General features: G+C 33.3%; 1 protein-coding gene across 4 annotated transcripts in view; it reads right to left on the bottom strand.

The window, feature by feature from the left end:
* Positions 1 to 16,768, bottom strand: part of COG6 (component of oligomeric golgi complex 6) — a 141,435-nt gene that overhangs the window by 102,515 nt on the left and 22,152 nt on the right. For all 4 annotated transcript variants that reach the window (XM_054446212.2, XM_054446208.2, XM_054446209.2 and 1 more), the window contains exons 5-11: positions 15,484 to 15,595; positions 13,448 to 13,530; positions 13,023 to 13,093; positions 10,814 to 10,907; positions 5,803 to 5,931; positions 5,635 to 5,726; positions 3,615 to 3,679 (exon numbers count right to left, since the gene is read on the bottom strand). In XM_054446212.2, the coding sequence (XP_054302187.2) occupies positions 3,615 to 3,679; positions 5,635 to 5,726; positions 5,803 to 5,931; positions 10,814 to 10,907; positions 13,023 to 13,093; positions 13,448 to 13,530; positions 15,484 to 15,595 (646 nt within the window). The remainder of the gene's footprint in view (positions 1 to 3,614; positions 3,680 to 5,634; positions 5,727 to 5,802; positions 5,932 to 10,813; positions 10,908 to 13,022; positions 13,094 to 13,447; positions 13,531 to 15,483; positions 15,596 to 16,768) is intronic.

Genomic DNA, 16,768 nt, shown 5'->3' with positions numbered 1-16,768 from the left:
GATTTTAAACACCATCTCAGCTATCTGGCCACCTGCCTTCCAGAATTTTGAGGCATCAAGAAAATATTCTTAGTTCTGACTCCCTTAAGAAAGAGAGAAAAGAGGGGAGAGAGAGAAAGAAAGAAAGAAAGAAAGAAAGGAAAAGCAAAGAGGGAAGGGAGGGAGGAAGGAAGAAAAAACAAAAACAATTTCCAACTCTCTCCATGAATATAAAGGTTTTGAGGGAAAGTGGCAATAAAGAATACAACAGCTACAATACAAAATACAACAGAGAAAGGCTGGAAAATCAGGAGACTGACAAATAATACACCAAGAATGCTTTGTTTGCCACACAGAAATAAACATTCTGTCTTATGAGAGCTATATAAGAGGGTAACCATTTTCAGCAAAACCCAACAGTCACAGGAGAAACAACAAAAGACAAGAGAAACAAAAAGTAAAAAGTAAAAAAAGGTCAAAGAGACTTAAAGAAGTGGTGGTAGCAGCAACTGGCTGGAAATTATCACTGTGACGACAGTGGAGGGAAAAATCATTAGCAGAGCTGGAAAGCAGCAACGGTATAAAGTATGTTGGAATAGACCCTGGCACATCATAAGCACTCAATAAATCCTAACTGCATTACGAGAAGCAGCATCGACCATAAAGGCAGATATTAAAAGTAGCAAAATGAGCTTCAGGCACCCTGACAGCAGAGAAGGTAGGGAAGGGCTAAAAGACAGAACAGTGGCTCTCCTCTCCAAGGCCAGAGAGAGAGCTAGAGCAAAAGCGAGAGCAAGAGAAAGAGAGTGGGTTTGTGTTCATGAAGGGGACATGGGAAGAAGGGAGGACTAAAAAAGATGATGACGAACCTACTTTACCTTAATATCACAGACAGCTGCTCAGGGTAGACATCTGTTCCTATGTATACCTCAGTCTGAGGGCCCAATGACTATATTGTGTACAATATTCAGCTTTATTTTCCATGTCATTGATCTTTTACATATACCTGCTTTCATAGAATCCACCATAATCTAAGGTCTGTAGCATACACTACACTAAAGTTTTTATTAAAAGAGAAAATTCAAATGATAGCTGGTAATCTCTCAGCAATCTAAAACATTCACATAAAAGAAGGATTTTATACCCATGGGCTTGAAAAAAATTAATATATTAGTCCTGATCTTTCTAGCTACAATTTTGGAATAAAGACATGTACAAAGTAATAGGGTTGATGCTGATGAGCCACGGTACCTCCTACACAACATACGCAATCTTAAACTTAGAGCACCGATTCTTTAAACTGGCAATAGGTTTACAGATCTTAATGCATACATTTACAAATATTTAATCTACTACCTATGATGTTTCACTTTACTAAGATAAAGAAAAGATTAAACAAGGTAGAATAAATCAAATATATAGTTTCTCAAAGATTATCTCCCATTACCACTACCTTTTCTTTACGTTTCTAAAAATCAAAATCTCTTATTCTAAAAAAAATTCATTTCTACGAAGAAGAATGATGGACAGAAAAGTAGCCATAACATCCAATATCATATGTCATTAGAAAAAGTTTAGTTGCTTATCAATTAGGAAGAAGAAATTTTGTATGAGTGGGATTACAAAAGCAGATTGATCACTAGAAAAATTCAGAATTATAATTGCAAAAGAAAATGTTAAAGTCGAAATTTTTTTCCTCAACTATCTCGCTGAAAACATAAGATACCCAAATAAGGTCATACAGAAAAGAAATTCTTAAAATAGTGTAACACTATCAGTATATAAGGAACGGAAGGTATGAGAGTTGCTGGATTATATATCACTATCAAGCTAATTTGATATGTAACTATTGTGAACACCTGCTAAATATTCTCTGGATGCAATACATATTATCATCATATGGAAAGATTTGAAGTTTCTGCCATTTCAGAAAATGAATTTTTCTTCATTTTACAACAAAAAGATACTTGTCTGCTTACTAGTGTCTTCTTTACTTTTGGCATCTTACATTTAAATTTGCCAGCAGATCACAATAATGTCCTACAATTGTCATAAAGATCTTTCTGGGTATGTACATTAAAGGAAGATGAAATGAGAACTTCTAAGTACATTTTAAAACAAAGGCAGACTTCAGTATATAATGTCTTTATACAAGTGGCTGGTATTAGTTTAAACATTTTTAATATAATAATTCTTACTCAAACCAGGACAGGAAACTGAAAAGTCCATTATAACCCTCAGATTCTAAAATTATAATAGTTACAAAATTACTTTTTAAAAAGAAAAGGAAAAGCATACACCTACTATGTACCCACAAAAATTATAAATTAAAAACTTTTTTAAAAAAGAAAGAAAAGTTGTAAAAAGAAACATAATTACATAAGCAAGGAAGTGGGGAAGGTAAGGCAGGTAAAGTAAAATTTACTTATCAAAGTGACTAGGAGTTTAATTTAACTATATGAAGTTATAAAAAGGTATAAAAGCATAGCAAAATAAATTTCATTTTATTCCTCCTCTTCTTCTACCTTTCCAGTAACTGCCAGTATACAAAACAAACAACATTTACATAAGTTATATATGTCTACATCAAACTATGACAAGTAAATATTTCATTTGGGAGAAATAAGTAAAATAATTTCAAGATACTTTGCCATTTATTTACTGAATATACAGTTAGGTCCTATGAGATCAAGTTAGAGTAACAGTTAAATTTGTCAATACAATCAATTGTCACAAAGTGTGTCATCTGAGATTTCCTTGCCTGAAACATATACCAAAAAAACAAAAACCTTAGAAATAAAATAAAATTAATTTTAAAGTTCATTTCTTGAAAAATTAATTATTAAACTTCTGGATTTCAATTTCTATGTACGAAATTGAAGTCAATCAAGGAAGCTGGTTTACAAGGAAAAGTAAACCAACAATTGCCAAGTATTCTCTAAATATTAGTAAAGGAAAATAAAGGTATTTACCATCTGCTAAATACTTAGTGTCATAAACTATGTACTTCATCTACACAGTCATCCTCACAACAACCATGGATGATAGGTGTTTTAATATACAGGTTCCACGGGGGCACGATTCAGGTGCAGAAGAGTTAAGAGGATGGAATAAGTAAACACAATTAAGTGGCAATATGGGAATTCTCACTCAAATTTGATTCCAAATTCTGTTCCTTGTACTATAAACAGTATTGATGATAATACCAATACATATTATTTTATCCTTGGATTAATCATTATTTATTGCTATGACAAGCAAAAACTCTTCTATGCTTGAAGCAATCAAGTAAACAAAATATTCTTAGTAAATCTCTCTGTTAAGAGTTCATAGATTCGCTGTTTAAAAAAATTTAATAGATTTTTTTCTCAATTGAATAACAAAAATTACTACAGGAAATATAATCTGTAAAAAATAGGTCAATATATGCAAACTACAAATATTTCCAATTTTCTTTCTCAGAGAGAAAACTGGCAATTATTATTTTAAAATGTTTCTTATTGGTCTACATTAGTGTGCTAATTCGAAAAAATTATAGATTGTATTTGAGCTGGTATCAGTTTCTTAAGTTCCTACAAATAAGGTAATAATTTAACCAGGTACCATATAGCATATGTAAAAACAAAATATTTTACCTTTAGAGGCCTGCACACACCTTCAGTGATATGGCCAACAACTTCTTGAATATTTTCTTCAACACCTAAAATTAATTACTACATAATTAATATTTGTTTCCATATTATACCTTGCTACATATAAGTTCAAAAAACTAACAAATAATATATAATACATATAATTAATGGCACTAATGACTTTTAAAATAACCATAACAATATTTTAGTAAGTTTGATATCTCTTGGGACATTACTAATTGTGTTAACATATTATTAATTGTGATAATATCTAATGTGTGTCTAGAAAGCCTTGTTAATTCATTTGACTTTGAGTTAATAAAATGAATATTTCTTTGTGAAAAAGATTAAAGTTATAAGACGGAGGAAAAAAAGAGTGTGAAATGTATTAATTGAATGAAGTGATGCCAAGATGTATTAGCATTTGTTTTACAAACATCTTGTTCCAGGCAGTGCTGCTTAGCACATACACAGAGGGTATAAAATGAAAAATATACCTTGAAATCTTATAGAAAAACTGGTATTTTCGAAGCACCAACTATTTATCAAGCTCTGTAGTGGGTATTTGACATTTACTGCTTGTAACCACCTTCATTTTTACAGAGGGAAAAACTGAGGCCCAGAAGATTGAAGTCATTCCTGTAGAATAACCTACTTCAACTAACTACAATCTATTTTCTTCCTTAATACTGCCTTACATATACTTTTCTAAAACATCTTTAAGGAAACACACTTATTTAAACTGGGTAAGGAGAATAATAACAGAAAGAACCTAACAATGCACACTTTGTGCCAATCTAACATATACGCTAAGTCTAATCTTGATACTGAAGAGTTAGAAGCTATGAGGTTAGTATTACCACCAATTTGTAACACTGACTCATCTTGCAGATAATGTGAACCACAGAGATGTGTGACTGAGCTATGTAAAATGGTCAAGTGATACCAAGCCACAGTGTCTCTCTTAACTTCCTACCAAAAATAGAACATTTTAAAATCATACACTAAACCCTCAAACTCTAAAACAGGCCTCTTTAGGTAATCACAACTAAGAAGATTTGGAATTCTGTAAACAAGACATCAGCAACTCTCAACTACAGTTATTTTTCTTCCTTGACATCAAGACAAAAATTTTAAGTACATTTAGTACATATGGTGATGTAGTTTGGCTGTTTGTCCCCTCTAAATTCAAGTTGAAATGTAATCCCCAGTGTCGGAGTTGGGGCCTGTGGGAGATGTTTGGGTTATGGGAGTGCATCTCTCATGAACGGCTTGGTGCTGTCCTCACAATAGTCGGTGTTGCTTAAAAGTGTGTGGCATCTCCCCATCTCTCTGTCTTGCTTCCTCAATCACCATGTGACATGCTGGCTCTTCCCCTTTCACCTCCCACCATGACTCTATGCTTCCTGAGGCCTTAACCAGAAGCAGATGTTGGCATCACGCTTCCTCTACTGCCTGCAGAACCATGAGTCAAATTAAACCTCTTTATAGATACCAGTCTTCAGGTATTCCTTTATAGCAATGCAGAAACATACTAACATATATGATAATTGTCTTAAAATTTTAAAACAGTGCCATGAGAATGAAAAAAGAGGCTGGGTAGCAGAAATGAAAGAATTAGCAGCTTAAAGACCTTAAACAAGTCACTCGGCCTGTTTACACACAGATAAAATTAAGATAATATCACCATGTACCTTTAAAGTGTCATGCAGAGGATTTGAGAAAATGTATGCTAAATATTCCAGAAATTTCTTAAAAGTGCCACAGAGGAGTCTAGGTTTGATATGAAAGGTCATTAGGATTCACTATAAAACTGAACAGTTGAGTGACAGGACAAAGGTGATGGAAGAGAAAGTCTATTAGCAGAATGAGGGAGAATCTAGAGAAGAGAAAGAGTAATCAGGATACTTATTGTACCATCAAGGTGTTTATCTAAGTGAAGAAGATGGCAACAAGAATAGAAACAGAGATGCTTGTGTTATTTTCTACATTTAGGCATTAGCAATAGAATTGGTGGACCCACCTTGTGTAGTTACATGCTTTAAGAGAGCTTCAAGGTGTTCCTTTTCAGAAGCAGTAGCTTGATGGAGCCAAGCCAACATATCTCCTACATACCTAATGAAAACCAAATGTTAATAAAGATTTTTTTTGAAAAAACATCAACTCCTCTTCTGCTGTCTGATTACTATACCTCAAAGGGTCATGAGAATGCATTTCAATTGGTCTAGGTGTACCTCCGGGGCCCCCTCTTGTGAGCGCATCAATAAATCCACGAACAACTGTACTTCTTCTGGCTGTTCCAAATTCATCTAAGGTATATCTAGAAGAAACAAGTTGTATAAAAAATGGTTGGGGTTGTTTCTAGTGGCTATATCAGACTATTCATGCAATTTCTGAGACAAGCAAGTACTTAAAAAGCACTTAAAGCTCCTTTAGACATTCGGTCAAGCAACATTGCTTTCAAACAAGAAAAAAATATTTAAGAGATAACTTCAGCACATTGAAAATTCAATCAAAAAGTAAAAACTTTTACCCCTCCTAAGAAACAATGCTGGGATTTGGGACTAAAGCAGAGGCAGCAGTAATAAGGGATAAAGCAATGGACTTAGTAAAAGTAGGAAAATCAAGCCAAGGTGGGAAGACTTAACTTTTTAGGTTTCAGTATATTCAGTATACTAGGTTTCGGTATTATTTCAGTATATATATTTGCAGTCTAAAACATGATGCTCTACTGTTTTACATAAAGCCATAAGAGTTCTCAAAAACTGATTATAATTAGAACTCTGCAATCCAAGGCTGGGTGCGGGGGTTCACACCTGCAATCCTAGCACTTTGGGAGGCCGAGGAAGGTGGTCACTGGAGCCCAGGAGTTTGAGACCAGCCTGGGCAAAATAATAAGACCCTTTCTCATTATTAAAAAAAAAAAAAAAATAGCCAGGCATGGTGGTGCATGCCTATAGTCCCAGCTAATCGGGAGGCTGAGGTAGGGGGATCACCTGAGCCTGTGAGGTTCAGGCTGCAGTTAGCAGTGACTGCTCCACTATACTCTAGCCTGAGCCACACAGCAAGACCCTGTCCCAGAAAAAACAAAAGAATTCTGCAATCCTAAAATTGAGATTTTTCTCTTCTACATTAAAAAAGTCTTCTTTACACATACTATCACAATTTATCACCAAAATTTGCTCCAAAAATTGCTATCCATTTTTAAAAGCTTATTTTGACTCCAATATTAGACATAATAGATGTTCCTTAAATTTACTGACCAATCACATATACAAGCAAATACCTTTTTAAAAAACATGTATTAAGATGTCACCTATTATAATTGAAAAGGCATGGAAAGGCTTTCTAAGGTGAAGGAACTGGTAGGGAAGGAAAGCTTTTAACTGGGGAATAGGACAATTTGGGATTCAATTCATAAAAATGGCCTGGAGCTCTCTGGAGTGCCCATTTCTTTGACTCGACTCAGCCTTGTTTCCCATTATCACCACCATTCCTGACATCCAGCCCTCAATTGAAAGTTCTTTCCATTTTAAAAGTATAAAGAAAAACAAAATATATGTTAGCAGTCTTGATGTCAGCAGATTCTAGACTAACTTTTAAATCTCTAAACAGTATTCTACCATACTAAATTTTAAGAATTATGTCAATAACCTATATATAAACAAAAATTACCAAAACTTCCTAAGATACCCAAAATAATTAATATCTTAGGCTACATAGCTTTCTTTCATATGCTGTTAATTGGATGAAAAATCCACATTTTGGTAAACATGTGAAAGATGGTTTATTTCCAAATCAAAGAGAAAGTCTGTAGAACTGGCAAATAGCTATAAATATTTAGGAATATGAACCTTTTTTGAGGACGGTTTACTATTAACTAGACTATGGTTCTTTGTGGGTTTGTTTTCCACTAAAAAGAAATGGTTTTGAGATTCTAGTACAGAAAAGGGAAAGTGCAATATCCAGCTAAGTTTTGTTAAATTGCATAATTGCCTTGCATTTACTTTCTATTTTTTAAACAAATTAGAACCAAAATGCTCATTGCTATTTTTTCGCCTCATACTCTTAAATTATTAATCCATTTAGTGTGAAGAATGCCTTCTTTTAAATGATCACCTGATTCTTTGAAATAATGAACTTATGACTGCTTATCACAGCACAAAATTCACAAACGTTTAACTTTTTAAGTATATAAAGCTAATCCTCATTCCCAAGACCCTACTAACTATAGTAAAAATAAACAGTATAATTTGTTTCTAGGACTGTCCACTGGGACCACAGTTGTAACAGAATCCAGTGAATCTACTGGTATTTTAAATAGGGGGTAAATTACCAAGCCTGGCAAACATTGGAATTTCATCTGTTCAATACTATATCAATAAACATTAATATTAATGTCAATCCTCCTATAGAACAAATATAATTTAAAGCAAAAACAGCATAAGCCACGTGAACCTTCAATATCTTTAGACATGAAACATCCTTCCCAGAGACAGAAGAAAAAGTCTTTGACCAAAATCAGACATTCTTCCAACAATAATCAAAATTCAAAATGGAGCTTTTTCAGAGTGAATGTTCAAATTATGTAAATATTCTCAAATACTTCTAGTTAAAATTAAAAGTCTCATTTTAAAAATTGTGTTTGGCTACAGTTAAAGAAATTTTGGTCAAAAAGCAAATTAAAAGAAGAAAAATTTTTATCAAAAAGCAAATTAAAATATAATAGTATAGATGTGCCTCTTTGAAATACAACAAATACATAAAGAAGTAAGAAAAATCAGCATTGTATGTATTACTACATTTTAAAATAACTTATATTCTAAAGGCTTGCCAAAGAAAAGAAATTATCAAATTTTTTCACTTCCATTTATAATTGTACATGATTTATTATTAAAAGTCAATAATGCATTAGCATTCCAGTTATATACTACATAAGAAACACTGAGTATGGCAACTCTCCCCAGGGATTTCAATAATTGACATTTTTCTTGCATATAATACTTACACTATTTGAGACACAATAATGGACAGTGAAGCTTTTATACATTACTTATTAAGTTCATATAGTGCCATCTGGTGGTTAACACGATACATTATTAAGTTTTCCCTAAATGTAAGGAAACTACCACTTTGAAAATAATTACTTAATGAAAGGCCAATTTTCTCTTAGCATTCATCTTGTTCTAATCATCTGGTCTTAAAAACTTACTTTCCCACTCAACTTCTAAATGTCTCTTAAAATCTTCCAAATTGCCATTACTGTCCCCTGCTTCTTAGCATATGCCCTTCACAGATAAACCTTTGCCTCTCTATTGTATACAGTTCCATTCTTTATCTTTCAAGCTTTTTCCCAGATTGCCATGTAGCCCTCAAATACATCTCTCCTTAGTTGACAGTCTTCTAGTCATCTCCTCTCAAAATAAAAATAATGTCTAAAATTTAGTGATGTACCAAGCATTACACTAAGTGCCTTAAGTGAACAATCTAACGTGATCTTCACATCAACCCTGTAAAATAGGCACTATTATTATCCTCATTTTACAGCTAAGGAAACTGCAGCTTATAAAGGTACAAGGACTTCTCAAAGAAATTTGACTCAAGAGCCCACCTTGCTCCTTTCCAAGTTTTGATAAAGAACTATAACTTAGTGAAAATTTATTTGCATGGCGGAAGTCAGCTGTTGTTTTCAGGTGCGCAAAACACACAAAGGCTTTTTTTTTTTTTTATAAAAGATTAACCTTGTGAATAAATATTAATCTGTAGACAATGCAACAGTTGTTAAAATCAAACACCAAATGTTTTAAGTGCTAAAAGACTCATAATCAACGCCAATACGTTAAAGTGAAAAAGTTGGGAAACAAATTTTAAAGCAGGAATAAACTGCTAAGCTGCTGAGCAATGGTAAACATTAACTTATCTTATGTATATGCACAACATTCAGGGCTATTATGATCCAGCTGTTGCTCCTAATTCAATAGCCAGTGCAAGCTTTCACAATTAATTTCCCAAAGGTGCATGATCTCTCAATGTATATCTTTGCATTACTGTTCCCTCAACCTGCAAACTGTTCTTCCTTTGCTTCTAGGAAAATGCCTATTCAGCCTTCAGAATTCACTTTATACCTAATTCCTTACGAAACTTTCACTGATGCTCATCTCTTTCCCCTACACCAGAATACTTGAGCCACACAGCATCTGGCACATGACTTCTAGACTAGCAATTAGTGTATTCAATTAAAATGCATTTGTTTATCTCTGGTTCCATAAAATAAAGCAGTTTGAGGGCAGTGCTTTACTGACATTGTGTTTCTAGAATTTAAAATGGTGCTTAACACATAGTGCTCAGTAAGTTAACACTGGGGTGTTATTATTTTACACAGCTGTTCAGCATTTGTGTTCTGTGACCTTATGATAGGATAAGCAGTGTTCCAATCAGAAAGTAATGGGGAGGTCCTCTAAAAATAGTATAAGCAGCATCTGAAAGGGATGATTCAAAGCAGGATGTGCCACCTTGGTAAGAGTTTCCTCGTTTCCTGTTTTCAGAATTATTAATATCTTCAACACCTACATCTACCTAAAGCTTATGCTCATACTACTCTAGGCATTAAAGAAAGTATTTACTTTTTATTTTATAAAAATTAAGAGAATAAAATTAAAATATAAAATAATAAAAAACATATCAACAAATATAAAATGCATTAAATTCTTATCCAAAACATTACCACATGGCTCTTGTTTGGCATCAATTACAGGATCAAAGACCTGGGCCCTCTCCTCCTAAATCCTATTAACAGAACCTTGATATTAAATATTCTTCTTTTCATCTCTGCATAACCATATTTCTCAGTCCTGATATGACTTCAGTCTCTGTAGGGAAGTATTCATACAGGAGTTTTAGTTACTTACAATTCTAAGGGAGTTAATGAGATGACAGGGGAAAAGTCACTGAACCTCTATATAAGTAAGAGGTAGTCTAGATACAGAGACACTTTGGTTTCTCTTTCCATATTTTATTCTATAGTATGTAAAATTCAAATAAGCTGATACCCTATGAAACAAATTCAAGTTAAGGTGAACAATATTGTTGTAAATTATTATAAATATTACTCAAACTATTATATACGCTTTTGATAATACTAAAATTTAAAGTAAATTATCAAAAGAAAAGTAGGCTTTCATTTTTAAGAAAAAGTCACCAACTTATATAAGACAGGTCTGTCCTGCAGGGCTTCCATTGCCTGTGTCAATACTGGAGATACATCACATGATTCTTGTGTCAATGTTCTGCATTCACCTGAAAAATAATTAACATTATAACTTTTGTTAAATTCAGCTTAGATGTTTATTATGTCTGTTGCATTCCAGGAGTCTAAATTCTATGGCAAACACCCCATTAAAAAAATCCTCAGAAAAACCTAGAGAATACACCAGTCAAAAATGAATTTATGCTGTCAACCAAACTAAAAAGTTAAGCTTAAGTAGTTATATAACTTTAAATGACCACATATGCTATCAGGTATGCCCCAAAGCTGTATTTCATTATTATAAAACACTAGAGTACTGAAGAAACCAACCAGTGCACAAGTATTTCCTAATAACTGCCATACACATGACAGTATTAGGGAGGCAGGAAGGAGTACTAAAAAGATATGATCAGTTCCTTCGCTGGGAAGCAATCTTTAAACAGTTTGCTAAAATTGTTAATGTGATTAACTAATATATAGTGTTACAATCATAATTTCAAAAGAGTTTGAATTTTAAACTCTCAAAAATTCTACACCAACTTTTCTTTATTATTCTAATTTTATCTATAAAATGCTCACAAGTGCCTAGTACATTCAAAGAACTTAGAACTTCTCAGAAATTCCCAACCTTTGGTACACAAGGACTTCACACTAGCAGTATACTTTCTAGCATGCACTGACTGAAAACAAAATATTCATAGAGAATCGAAGACATCTTAAAATGACTTCATAGTCTCCACAAGACTGAGCCCACAGTTGGGAACCACTATGTAAGATGTTGTGGGAGCACAAAGAAATTTGAGTCAATGTCCATGCCTTTGAGGAAGTAGAAAACTAGTGAGATAAGACATACATGAAAAAAATACAATGAGATGCAATGAGAGAAAGGCAGACAACACTCCAGATGGAAGCAAACAATGTAAAGAAGGAGACAGGTAGAAAAACAAACAGGTTTTAGAGATAAAGACTTAACCAACCAGACCAGAGAATTCCAATTGCACAGCATAGTACAGGACTAGGTGGTTAACCAAATTTAATTCCAACCCCTTCCAACAGTCGGTTGGTAACACCTATTAAAATATGTGCTCCTGTTCCATGCTTGCTTGTTTTAAATATCTTCTCTGGTTTTAACAGGCTATTTTGCAAAATATCCACTGAAACATTTTCAAACAAAACTAAAGCAAATAAAGCATTCCTGGTAGGCAAAATAATGGCCCTCCAAAGATGTCCACATCCTAATCCCTGGAATCTGTGAATATGTTACCTTATATGGCAAAAGGGATATTGTAAATGAAATTAAGGTAGTAGACCTTAAAATGGAGAGATTTTCTCAGATTACCCAAGTGGGTCCAAGGTAATTACACAGGCCTCATAATGGAAGTGGCTGGCAGAAAAGTTAGAAATATGAGATGGAAGATGAGGCAGAGGAGAATCAACATGAGAAAATGACCTGACACTGCTGGCTTGGAAGATGGAGGAAGGGGCCGCAAGCCAAAGAATGCAGGCACCCTCTAGAAACTGGGAAAAACCCTCAGTGACAGCCAGCAAGGAAACAAAGACCTCAGTCCTGCAAACACAAGGAACTGAATTCTGCCAACTAACTGAATGAGCAAGGAAATAGATTATCCCTTAGAGCCTACAGAAACAAATGCAGGTCTACCTTAGCATAGTGAGAACCACGTCTGATTTCTGACCTACAGAGGTGTAAGGCAACAAATATGTGTTGTTTTAAGCCACTCAGTTTGTAATAATTTGTTACAGCAACAGCAGAAAATCAGTTTACCACTTACAACTTTACAGTTACGTAAACAACAAGAGATACCTCATCTGCTTTAAGATAATCTAGGGCAGAAACTGTCTTCACTGTTTTATTCTCATACTTAATCAAGCATATGGCTTGGCTGATAGCCGGTGCTCATGATACAAACACAAAAACAGTGTGCTCAAATGTGAAGTTTGTTTTTCTTTTTTAAAATATTTTTGATTACTAAATCAAAATGCATCAAAGACCAAGTAAAAATTTAAAAATCAAATATAAATACTATTTTTATTTTTAAAAAAGTTTGATTACTAAAATCAAAATATATCAAATAAAGACCAAGTAAAATTTTAAAAAACAACTACAAATGTTCATGAATCTAGACAACATAAAAGAAATCACTTACTTTGAGCCCATCGGTAAAGTCTTTCATAAGCCGTTTCTTGAAGTAAGGCCATCTGTTCCATAATTTCTAAACTAAAAAAAATTAATGATTATAATTTAAATTTTAGTCAACAGATACATCTAAGCACCTAATTATTTTGTTAGCATATTACATATTACAGCATATTAGCTTTTTATCATTTTATGGGATGATTTTTCAATAATTTTCTACAATTAAATAAATGTCACATTTTAACCATCACTTATTTATCAACTGCTGTTTTAGCCTAAACTTGTCAGGATATAACTTCACCATTCTCTAAAGATAAATAAAGATTAAACTTCTATTTCACAAAATGCTATATAGTTTCACAAACAATCTAGAATATCTTTAAAATTTTGGAAACATAAGCAGCAATGCAATTAGTTCAGTGAGCAGTTACTCACCCTGCCGTTTGTTGATTTGTACGCAAGAGAACTTTGACATCATTATGAATCTGTTTTACTCTTCCCAGTGCCTTGAAAAAATCCTTTAAAATTAAGAATGTGACTTTATGTCTATGCTTCAGGCAAAATTACATTATTTAAAACTGAAAGGTCACTACCAAGGGCAAACAAACTCATCTATTTTAATGAAGCCTTCCTATACTGATTTCAACTTTCTCTAAGTTTTCATAGACAGTGTAACTGGTATTTATTCACATTTTAGGACATATTAATATATTAATTCAGTTCCTACTATGTGCCAAATAGTGTTGACAGTTGCCAGGAATACAAAATTTATAAAGACAAAAATCCCTGTCCTCAAGAAGTGTACTTAGTCTAGTGAGAAATGCAAAACTAAAAATTACATTAAAAAAAATACTGTGTATTACACATGTTATTACTTAAGCCTGGCATTCTTATTGCTGAAGATGATGTTTTATGTATCTGTTGTATACTCATTCTTGCTTCCTCGTCCAAGAGTAGAATGCAAACTTAAATGTATAGGAGGTGACAGATGCCAAACTGTTGATTGATATTTAAATGTACTGGAGGCTTAGGTTTCAGAGTGCCACAAATAGTGCTCCACCCATGAAAAATAATGGATGTGTTATTTTTCTTTGATGAATAAAACTTAAAATAATAATAATAATAATAACCTTCATTTTCTAATTTCTACCAACGGGAGAAAAAATGATATGTCAAATATTTCAAATGCGCAAAGTTCCTCAAAACACGAGGGCAGTACATACTAATACATAACATCTCTATTAATTCTCTCACCTATTTACTTCTCTACACCCAAATGACTGGTTCCATTTTAGCCAAGCCAGTAAAAGTGATACCTACTCAGAAACACTCAGTGAGAACCCTTCCCCACCTCAAGAACCCTTCTTGCCCTCTGATCCCACAATGATGACGATATGCTTAAGTTTACAGTTCTTCCCAGCTAGAAGACCAAAAGATTCCTTTCTGGAAAAACTGAATGTCTTCAAGAAAAAAAAAGAAATGAAACTTTTTCTTGTTATTTAACATTTTAAGAGGTTTTATAATTCTGTCAGCCAGTTTGGAAAGAATGGAATAGCTTAAAAAATTAATTAGATGAAAAAATAAGTGATTTCTAACCCAAGGAAAGACACAAAGTTATAAAAGAACATGCAATCACTGTAATGTCACTGTAATGAAAATGAAAAATGTGTGGGTAGGTACTATGGCTCAGACCTGTAGTCCCAGCACTTTGGGAGGCCGAGGTAGACAGATTGCTTGAGCTCAGGAGTTTTAAGACCAGGCTGGGCAAAACAGTGAGACCCTATCTCTACTAAAAATCAAAATTAAAAAATCAGCCAGGAGTGGTGGTGCATGCCTGGATACCCTAGCTACCTGGGAGGCTGAGATGGGAGGATCACTTGAGCCTGGGAGGTTGAGGCTGCAGTGAGCTGTGTTCGTGCTACTGCACTCCAGCCTGGGTGACAGAACGAGACCCTGTCTCAAAAAAAAAAAAGAGAAAATAGAAAATGTGGTCTAACTGTACTAGGATGTATGAAGGAGATAAAGAGAACATATGTGTGTACTATCTGTGTTGGGGGAGGAGATAGAGTGGGTAGAAGGCTAAATCCTCACATTTCACGATAGAGAATCAATAGAAAATAGTTAACACAGATAATCAAAGCATATTCTTTTTAACTATAGATCTAGAATATAGAATTTACAAAAGAAGCAATTAATAACACTGAAAATGGTTGACAAAAGACCTAGAGGTGAGGAAGAGTAAAATAGGTGACATAGATTTTCTTTTTATAACTTTATTGACTCTGACGTTTTAAAAAGTACATGTATTACTTTGAAAAATATAATTAAAATACACATCTTAAATTTCCAAACATAAAAATATTCTCAGATGAAACTTTTTTTAATGGGAAAATAAAGCTTCAAAAAAGCAATTTCTCTCTAATACCTGTAACTACTAAACTTTAAATGATTATAACAGAAAGCCAGGATACCTCAGTAATGGGTCCTTCTCTTGTACCTCGGAGAAGACTCATTTCATCAGAAGTCAGCTGGAACTTGGATAAGAAGGCATCTGCAACTTGTGCTCTTATCTCTAATTTTTGGCTGTAATTTTCAAAACAAGGAATAAAAATCAAGCATCTTATGTAGTTGCATAGCTTTAAAACAAATTCTATCTCAGACATAATAAATTTTTAAAACAAAGGTATGAAAAGTTCTCAACATTTTCAAAAGTCTTGTTTCTGCCTCAAATATGAGAATTTTATCAGACATGTAGGTGATAAAATTAGCTAATATTGTTCTATTTCAGATACTTGCACACAATAAATGGAGTTGATCATTACGCAAAAGAAAAAATAAGTCCATGCATGGTCCCTGCATTACAAATTTGCAGCCACTTACAAGTACTTAAATAGTTCACCTCGCAGTTTGCTAGATGCTTTTGTAAGAGAGAAATATGTACCTGTTTTCAATCAATTTCTTTTCAGTCACTAAAACAATTCCTAAGCCTTTTAAGTTTTCACATGACGTACATATCAAAAGTCAAATTTATTAGTTTATTTTATGTTAGAGAAGAATTCCTTTATTAATTCTCCATAAATTGCTAGTCACTTATCTGCTTTGGTCTTCCCCACTTTTTCTACAAAATATAGTAATAAAAACAACCTTTTAAATCATATTATATGAATGCAACCTATCTAAACTAGCTGACGGAAAAAGGCACACTCAATGACCTACAGGACTGAGTAGAATCAATACCCACAGGCAAGTTAGGAACACAAACTGCTTGAACAGAAACTCAACATTCCTGGTTTCTGTATCTCAGAACTGAAAATATATAAATAAAGTTATAAAAGTATTTCACTAGCAATATTCAGAGAATAGTAATATTCCACAATTAAAATTCAAATAAGAATGAACAAAGATAAACATAAACACTATTTGTATAGATGGTACAATGCATCTGCCATCTCTGTTTTATTTGCACCTTTGGGATGGAGGTTTTAAATTCAAAGTTGAATGCTAATGCTCCTACTGAATAAAGAAATTTACAAGCAAAAATCCTCCAGGTGGCAGCAAAGATCTGTTTATTTCAAATGATAAATCAGCTAATTGAGTATACACAGATTTAAATGTCATGTTCTTAATCATCTTATTATTGATATCTAAAAGTTATCTTAATATTTATCTTATTTTTGCTTTGTTGCCTGTGCTTTTGAGGTCTTATTCAAAAAATCCTTGCCCAGTCCAATTTCATGAAACAATTCTCCTATTTTT

Source organism: Pongo pygmaeus, chromosome 14, assembly GCF_028885625.2.
Source record: "Pongo pygmaeus isolate AG05252 chromosome 14, NHGRI_mPonPyg2-v2.0_pri, whole genome shotgun sequence".
Classification (NCBI taxonomy): domain Eukaryota; kingdom Metazoa; phylum Chordata; class Mammalia; order Primates; family Hominidae; genus Pongo; species Pongo pygmaeus.
This window is presented reverse-complemented; position numbering and strand designations above follow the sequence as displayed.